The 9,464-nt window shown below is 42.7% G+C and overlaps 1 protein-coding gene across 4 annotated transcripts in view; it reads right to left on the bottom strand.

The window, feature by feature from the left end:
* The window catches only part of LOC115124410 (F-BAR and double SH3 domains protein 2-like), a 124,297-nt gene extending 120,189 nt beyond the window's left edge, over window positions 1–4,108 (bottom strand). For 2 of the 4 annotated variants that reach the window (XM_065024247.1, XM_065024248.1), the window contains exon 1: window positions 3,802–4,107. In XM_065024247.1, the coding sequence (XP_064880319.1) occupies window positions 3,802–3,822 (21 nt within the window). In that variant the 5' untranslated portion in view covers window positions 3,823–4,107. Of the gene's footprint in view, window positions 1–3,801 lie in introns of all 4 variants that reach the window. The other 2 variants (XM_065024250.1, XM_065024249.1) reach the window with 2 other exon arrangements.
* Window positions 4,109–9,464: the final 5,356 nt, after the last annotated feature.

The raw sequence follows: 9,464 nt of genomic DNA, 5'->3' as shown, positions 1-9,464 counted from the left end.
CCTGGTTTTCTGAGCAATCTTGAATCTCAAATGATTAGGACATGTCAACAGCTTAATCTGTTCCAGCGGTGTATTTGATCTGAGCATGTACCAGCACAAGCAGCACAAGCAGCACAAGCCTCCCTCTTATTGCGAGTGAAGATAGTTTGGGGAAAAAACTGAAAATATGCATCTTAGCAGTGGCGGTTCTAGATTGTATGGCTCCCTGGGCAAACTGCAGATGTGGCCAGGGAAATAAATTGCAATGTTGGTACTGTGAGACGCCTAAGACAGCGCTACAGGGAGACAGGACGGACAGCTGATCTTCCTCGCAGTGGCAGACCCCGTGTTACAACACCTGCACAGGATCAGTACATCCAAACATCACACCTGCGGGACAGGTACAGGATGGCAACAACAACTGCCCGAGTTACACCAGGAACGCACAGTCCCTCCATCAGTGCTCAGACTGTTCGCAATAGGCTGAGAGAGGTTGGACTGAGGGCTTGTAGGCCTGTTGTAAGGCAGGTCCTCACCAGACATCACCGGCAACAACGTTGCCTATGGGCACAAACACACCGTCGCTGGAACAGACAGGACTGGCAAAATGTGCACTTCCCTGGCGACTCACGGTTTTGTCTCACCAGGGGCGATGGTCGGATGTGTTTATCGTTGAAGGAATGAGCATTACCACAAAGCCTATACTCTGGAGGGGGATCGATTTGGAGGTGCAGGGACCCTCATGTTCTGGAGGGGGATCGATTTGGAGGTGCAGGGACCCTCATGTTCTGGAGGGGGATCGATTTGGAGGTGCAGGGACCCTCATGTTCTGGAGGGGGATCGATTTGGAGGTGCAGGGACCCTCATGTTCTGGGGCAGTGTGTCACAGCATCATCAGACTGAGCTTGTTGTCATTGCAGGTAATCTCAACGCTGTGCGTTACAGGGAAGACATCCTCCTCCCTCATGTGGTACCCTTCCTGCAGGCTCATCCTGACATGACCCTCCAGCATGGCAATGCCACCAGCCGTACTGCTCGTTCTGTGCGTGATTTCCTGCAAGACAGGAATGTCAGTGTTCTGCCATGGCCAGCGAAGAGCCCGGATCTCAAGCCCATTGAGCACGTCTGGGACCTGTTGGATCGGAGGGTGAGGGCTAGGGCCATTCCCCCCAGACATATCTGGGAGAGTGGGGAAACATCTCACAGCAAGAACTGGCAAATCTGGTGCAGTCCATGAGGAGGAAATGCACTGCAGTACTTAGTGCAGCTGGTGGCCACACTAGATACTGACTGTTACTTTTAACCCCCCATTTGTTCAGGGACACATTATTACATTAGTCACATGTCTGTGGAACCTGTTCAGTTTATGTCTCAGTTGTTGAATCTTGTTATGTTCATACAATTATTTACACATGTTAAGTTTGCTGAAAATAAACGCAGTTGACAGTGAGAGGATGTTTCTTTTTTTGTCGAGTTTAGAAACAAATTGTAGTATATAAATACAAATAAAAAAGATAATTGATTTATTACACTATTACCCTTTTGCTAACAAAACACAAAGAAAACTAAGTTGTACAAATCCTATGTCACACAAATACACAAGTAGATAACACACTTATTGTGTTGGGAATAACCGATAAGAGAACCTGATTATTACACTACTGCACTTCAAACAACAAACACACAAACTTAATTGCATTAGTAATTGCATTAGTACTGTACAAAGTTAGAGGTGAGCTATTTGATAGATTCCCCGCTCCTCCTACCTCGGGCTTCCAGTGGGGAGACCAGATGCCGCCTCCCTCCGGCAAGATGCCGCCTCCCTCCGGCAAGATGCCGCCTCCCTCCGGCAAGATGCCGCCTATGCCTAAATCCTCCACTGCATCTTAGAAATAGTTTCACATGCAAACATTATATGTCTGAACTCCGAATCAAATAGGCTTCGCAAAAATAACATGGTCAAAAATGAATTTTGAGTAGTGATTTTCTGGATTTATTTAAATCCCATCAGGTCGCCCGATTTCAGATGTGTCATGTAAACAGGATTATTAGGGAAATCCTTCTTCTTGCAAAGCATGTCAACGTTTTAAATTACCTATTATATTAGCCTGACTATCCATAATACAATCTTACTATTGTGTGCATGCAACAGTACTCATTGTCTCTTGGGGGGAGAATTCCACTGACTATTCACTGGGGTTATGCAGTCAGAGATTCATGACTGTTCTAGACAAATCAACAACACAGAGCACAATCAGTGTGTGCTGTAGCTTTCATGTTGCCTGCCTTTGAAGATGGAGGGGGAGTGGTCCATGGTGGGGCTTATCAGGGAAAAGTGACTTCACTCCATCTCTCCTTTCAGTCAGTCACAGTCAGTCACATATGAGACAGAAAAAAATGAGAGAGGGGGCAGGGAGAGAGAGGAAAGCTAGATGAGGGACAAAGGGGGAGAGAGAGATGGGGACTGAGAAAGAGAGAGATGGGAGGAAGAGAGAGAGAGAAAGAAAGAGAGATGGGAGGAAGAGAGAGAGAAGAGGAGGAAGAGAGAGAGAGAGAGAGAGAGAGCGAGAGAAAGATGGGGAGGAAGAGATGTACTCTCTATCTGACCCATAAAGGGGAGGACAGGACGTGACATGTTCAGTCTGCCCACAATGTGTCTGACAGACCCAGTGGAGCAGCAACAGCACCCGGGAATATCCGATAATTAACTGAAAGCTGTGCCGGGGTACTGCAAGCCAGTAATTGGTTCCCAGACACCTCTTCTAGAATAACTAAGATCATGAAAGAGAAACACAGACTCCCTCTCTCACACACAGCATGTGAATGGCAGACAGAAAGAACAAAGGGACACTATGCTTTGTTACAGTATAGTCTACATTGTACCAGAGAGTTGTCGCAAAACACACGCACAAAGGGAAGACGTGTGCACTGTAAACAATGTCCCATGGACATACTGCACTACCCGCAGAGGCCATGTCGTTAATTACCGGTGAGAAACCTGATGACTGACTACTTGTCTCTATAGTACGGAAAATAAATGCACCGTGTGTTGTGTGCAGTCGGTAATAACCAGACAGCTGTGATTAACAACGTTATTAACCGTTCACTGACTAACAGCGGAACATTCCTTCTCCGTTTTATGACTTAACCGCGAGAATAAAATAGTTAGCTAGCTACGTTTTGTCCAAATACACTAAAAGTCAAGGCAAGGGTGTGTTAAAATCACACAATGGAACATTGTTGTGGCCACCAAATGCACACTCGCATCCTATATTCTGGTTAACAGTGTTTTACGAGGGGAAGAATCCGTCACTTCTCTCCAGTCCAGATGACAGCGATAACATCGGAGCTGTCATGCATGTTTATGTCCCGTTCATCAGCGTAACGTTACTTCAGATGGTGTTTCGAAATACATTATCAACTACCTAACTACAGTTATATCGTTCTGGAAGACTAACGTTAGTTATATCTGTCGGGCTATTCAACATTTCGCTGACGTTAGCCAAAGATACTGAGCCCTTCTATCTGCGGTCAACAAGCTAGCAGACAGCGGTTCCTCAAGACCTCAACCAGACCTAATTATCTGGCTAGCTAGCTAACCAGACAGCTCGTAGTGCATAGCTGGTTGGCATAACTATAAACAGGCTTGAAATTGACAACCGAATACAAATACTATAGTTTCAATATTTGCAACACCACATGTGGCTTATAATACTAGCAAGCTAGCTAAGTAGCTAATGTTACACATCAATGTTATTAGCAAGTCAACATCCCACTGTTTGCTACTCAAAGAGAAATAGTCAAGTAAAGGGAAAAACTCACCTTTCTCGGTGGGGGCTGCATGTTGAAGCATTGATATGAATGGCGTATTCCTTAAGAAATGTTTATTACAAATACATCCAATGTGGGCTGGATCATTCGTAAAGTCTGCACGGAGGGAAGATATGAAAATTACAGTCAGATTTGTACTCTGGCGATGAAATCATTAACGCGAGCGCTGGCTAAACCAACTCTATAATAACAGACTTCGTCGGGACAACACCGCAGGCGGGTTTCAGAGAGGACTGGGAAATGATGGGGAAACCAATTGAGGCCAGAGGTGTGGAGGCTTCCCTGCGCAATGACGCACAACTGCACCACCCTGTGTTGATGGGGGGTAAAGGCACATCAAACAGCGCCAGAAACGTTCCTTTATTTTTTATTTCTTTACATAGCTCTATAACAGTCCTTTCTTGTTTTAAACCGCTAACATCAACATCCGAATATGTAGCTCTTGTAATAGCGGCAACAAACAAACAAAAAACAGAAACGAATGGTGGTTTTACGTGAAACTTGTCGTGACGACAATACGCCGTTGTTGCTTCGCCAGGAGACTGGCTGCGTCTCTGGACCTGCATAGCAACAAGAAAGTGTAGTCGATCGAGGAAACATCGATTGAAGGTAGAAAAGCCAGATCGGACAGATATGCCTATCCCAGATATATAGATTTTCGCCCTTCATGCATTTACGCTCTTTATTTCAGTTCAAGTCAAACACATACAGACACACATGGCATACTTTACTTGTGAGGACTTTTTGGGAACCAACAATTGATTCCCATTCAAAATCATATTTTCCCTTACCCCTAAACCTAATGCTAACCATAATCTGAACCCTAACCCTAATTCTAACGCTTAACCCTAACCGAACCCCTAAACCTAAAATAGCCTTTTTTACAAGTGAGGACCAGCACATTGTTCTCACTTCTCTGAATTTTAGTTGCTATACTGTTCTTGTGAGGACTTCTGGTACTCACAGCTATAGTAAAACATGTACCTCACACACATACAATCCCAGTCCCAGTGGTTTAGTAGGCCATTGAGATAGTTTGAAGTCCATGTAATGAGTTGGCACCTGTATCGATCTCCGACGTGAAAGATATGGTACAGTTGAGAGGACAACAACATGAATGGTCAGATACTTTTTCAATCAATTAATTGTAATTTTTAAGAAACGCAGTCTTATACAATTGTATAATTTATAGAATTGTACTTAAAGGGCCTAATAAACTTTTCATAAAGTATGCAAAAAGTGTCTAAATAAATACATCAAAGTAGGCCATTACCACTTTAAGAATAATGCATTTTTTAGGACTTGCCAAAGAATTGATATTCAAATTATTATTACATTCTAAAATATGTGAGAATAATTTGGACATTGCCAGGCTAAATAGAGTGGATGAATGTATGGCGATTTTTCTGTATGCTTTGAGGCCAACGCAAATATACATAAGAAAGCCATGAATAGCATTAATCTCCCCATTTGAATCTTACAATGGTTGTTTTTATAATAAGAAAGTTACCAAAAAAACAGGTTCCTTTTTTAATGGAAGGGTTTTTTTGGAAGCCAAATTGAAGCCAACATTAGACGTTATAATCGTCATAGTAACCGCATGTGGTTTCACCGCAACAGAGAAGCGCCACACCCTTCACTTGAAGCAGCAAGAAAATAACGAAAGTGGCTCCATCTCTCACAAAAACGGATACAAATTGAAACCACGGATAATTATAAGGGAGCAAGAGACCTTAGAAACAGGCTACAATAATTACAAGGACCTTTAAAGCACCAAATTGAGGAAATTATGTTCAATAAAGGTCTATTGTAGTACTTGCATTTCTGAGCTCCAAATTTATGTTCCAGTTGGCTACTTCAAGCCAATTGTTTTGTTTAAAATTGCAGGTGTAACATGGAAAACGACATTTATTTTTAATTGAAGTACCAGATTATATTGTCAATAAACCCAATATTCTTTGTAATTTAGTGTCATTATATCCAGAGTCAACCTGGTCTCATAGACTTGACCGAACATAGTAAATGTAAATCCAGGACACTCAGATTAGTAAAACATGCTATGTTTGATATGGTATAATGTGAATGTCTAGCAACCCAAAGGTTCTGAGTGCAAATCTCATCAAGGACAAAGATTTTTTAGCTAATTAGCAACTTTTCAACTATTTACTACTGTTTAACTACTTTGAAACTACTTAGCATGTTAGAAAACCCTTCCCCTAACCTTTACCCTTTTAGCTAACCCTAACTTCAACTCTTTAACCTAACTCCTGAACTTAACCCTAACCTTCCCTGAAACCACTAAACCATAGCCTAGCTAACGTTAGCCAGCTAGCCACCTAGCTAGAATTCCTAACATATCATATGTTTAGCAAATTCTTAACATATTGTACATTTAGCAAATTCGTGATATATTCTATGTTTTGCAAATTTGTAACAAACTGTGTAATATGGATTGTAATTCGTAACATATAATACAAAATGGGTGATGGACATGCACAAATTAATACATACCATACAAAACACAACATATCATACTAAATGGAGTGTCTCGGATTTACGTACATAATAATACAAAATGTTCTGAGACTAGGTTAGCAGAATAATTAATAGGAATGGCATTGGGTGTTGTGCAATAGTCTATCCTACACAATTGTGCACAGTAGACTCGGTGTCCAATCAGAGGCACAAAAACATATGAAAACATTAACTCATTATGGGGGCTTCAGGTAGCCTAATGGTTGCTGGATCAAATCCCCGAGCTGACAAGGTAAAAATCTATTGTTCTGCCATTCTGCCCCTGAGCAAGGCAGTTAACCCACTGTTCACCGGGCACCAAAGACATGGATGTCGATTAAGGCAGCCCCCCGCACCTCTTTGATTCAGAGGGGTTGGGTTAAATGCACAAGACACATTTCAGTTGAAGGCATTCAGTTGTACAACTGACTAGGTATCCCCCTTTCCCCCTTGATGCTTTCTCTGTTAATGTAACAATGTCTTCACCAGCATAATGAATGAGACACAAATATTCTGGACATTCCTTGTGAACAACTTTCTTCCAGCACTTGGGCTGATGTTGCATCGCATGCGCTATTACAACAGCTGTTGGTCACTTTACTGTCATTCTGAAAATTCCTTCCTAAATCAGATGATAATGTGAAAATATCATAGTGTAACTAGTCAGCTGGACATCAAATGTGCATCGAATAAGTATTATGCATAATTATTGAACAACCACATTAATGACAGTATTGATTTAGGTTTTACTTACAGTATCAAGGTAATTAGGGTCTCTTTTGGTTAGAAGCATTTTATTTGCAATCGCATTTATTCTTTTGGATTTGTGTGCCCATGAAAACTGTTTTCACCAAGTAACAAAAGAAGACATGTCTGAGATCTCTAAAAGAAAAACTGTCTGACAGCTAGAGCCAGGATTCAATGTCTAATTTAACTGATTAATGCTTAACACATGATATAATGACAACTTACACTGCCATAAATACAAGGACAGAATGACAACTTACACTGCCATAAATACAAGGACAGAATGACAACTTACACTGCCATAAATACAAGGACAGAATGACAACTTACACTGCCATAAATACAAGGACAGAATGACAACTTACACTGCCATAAATACAAGGACAGAATGACAACTTACACTGCCATAAATACAAGGACAGAATGACAACTTACACTGCCATAAATACAAGGACAGAATGACAACTTACACTGCCATAAATACAAGGACAGAATGACAACTTACACTGCCTTAAATACAAGGACAGAAAAGTAATGTTTTATGTCACATGATTTTGGACAAATCCGTCAAGACACCAACTATGATAAAGGATTAAACATAGATTTTAAATTGACTCAGGAAAACGCTCATCCAGAGGCGGTGCTCCTAGTGGCCGGAGACTTTAATGCAGGGAAACTAAAATCAGTTTTTACCAAATTTCTATCAGCATGTTAAGTGTGCAACCAGAGGGGATTAAAACTCTAGATAACCATTACTCCACAAACAGAGATATACAAAGCTCTCCCTCGCCCTCCATTTGGCAAATCTGACCATAATTGTATCTTCCTGATTCCTGCTTACAAGAGAAAATTCAGCAGGAAGCACCAGTGACTCGGTCAATAATAAAGTGGTCAGATGAAGCAGATGCTAAACTACAGGACTGTTTTGCTATCACAGACTGGAATATGTTCCGGGATTCTTCCGATTCAGTCACTGGCTTTATCAATAAGTGCATTGATGATGTCGTCCCAATTGTGACCGTACCTACATACCCCAACCAGAAGCCATGGATTACAGGCAACATCCGCACTGAGCTAAAGGCTAGAGCTGCCGCTTTCAAGGATCGGGACTCTAATCCGGTAGCTTATTAGAAATCCCGCTATGCCCTCCGATGAACCATCAAACAGGCAAAGCATCAATACAGGACTAAGATCGATTTGTATTACACCGGATCCAACGCTCGTCGGATGTGGCTGGGCTTGCAAACTATTAGAGACTACAAAGGGAAGCACAGCCGAGAGCTGCCCAGTGACACAAGCCTACCAGACGATCTAAACTACTTCTATGCTTGCTTCGAAGCAAATACCACTGAAACATGCATGAGAGCACCAGCTGTTCCGGATGACTGTGTGATCTTAAACAGGTCAACATTCACAAGGCCGCAGGGCCAGACGGATTACCAGGACGTGTACGAATGCGCATGTGCTGACCAACTGGCAAGTGTCTTCACTGACATTTTCAACCTATCCCTGTCTTGAGTCTATAATACCAACATGTTTTAAGCAGACCACCATAGTCCCTGTGCCCAAGAACACTAAGGTAATCTGCATAAATGACTACCGACCCATAGCACTCATGTCTGTAGCCATGAAGTTCTTTGAAAGGCTGGTCATGGCTCACATCAACACCATTATCCCAGAAACCCTAGACCCACTCCAATTTGCATACCGCCCCAAGAAATCCACAGATGATGCAATCTCTATTGCACTCCACACTGCCCTTTCCCACCTGGACAAAAGGAACACCTACGTGAAAATGCTATTCATTGACTACAGCTCAGCGCTCAACATCATAGTGCCCTCAAAGCTCATCAATAAGCTAAGGACCCTGGGACTAAATACTTCCCCCTGCAACTGAATCCTGGACTTCCTGACAGGCCACCCCCAGGTGGTAAGGGTAGGTAACAACACATCCGCAATTCTGATCCTCAACACAGGGGCCCCTCAGGGGTGCGTGCTCAGTCCCATCCCGTACTCCCTGTTCACTCATGACTGCACTGCCAGGCACAACTCCAACACCATCATTAAGTTTGCCGATGACACAACAGTGGTAGGCCTGATCACAGACAACGACGAGACATCATATAGGGAGTGGGGTCAGAGGCCTGGCCGTGTTGTGCCAGGACAACAATCTCTCCCTTAACCTGATCAAGACAAAGGAGATGATTATGGACTACAGGAAAAGGAGGACTGAGCACTCCCCCATTCTCATCAGCGGGGCTGTGGTGGAGCAGGTTGAAAGCTTCAAGTTTGTTTGTGTCCACATCACCAACAAACTAACATGGTCCAAACACACCATGACAGTCGTGAAGAGGGCACAACAAAACCTATTCCCCTTCAGGAGACTGAAAATA

This window comes from Oncorhynchus nerka, linkage group LG11, assembly GCF_034236695.1.
Source record: "Oncorhynchus nerka isolate Pitt River linkage group LG11, Oner_Uvic_2.0, whole genome shotgun sequence".
NCBI lineage: Eukaryota > Metazoa > Chordata > Actinopteri > Salmoniformes > Salmonidae > Oncorhynchus > Oncorhynchus nerka.
Note: the sequence above shows the minus strand (reverse complement) of the source record. Positions and strands in the feature narration are given on the sequence as shown.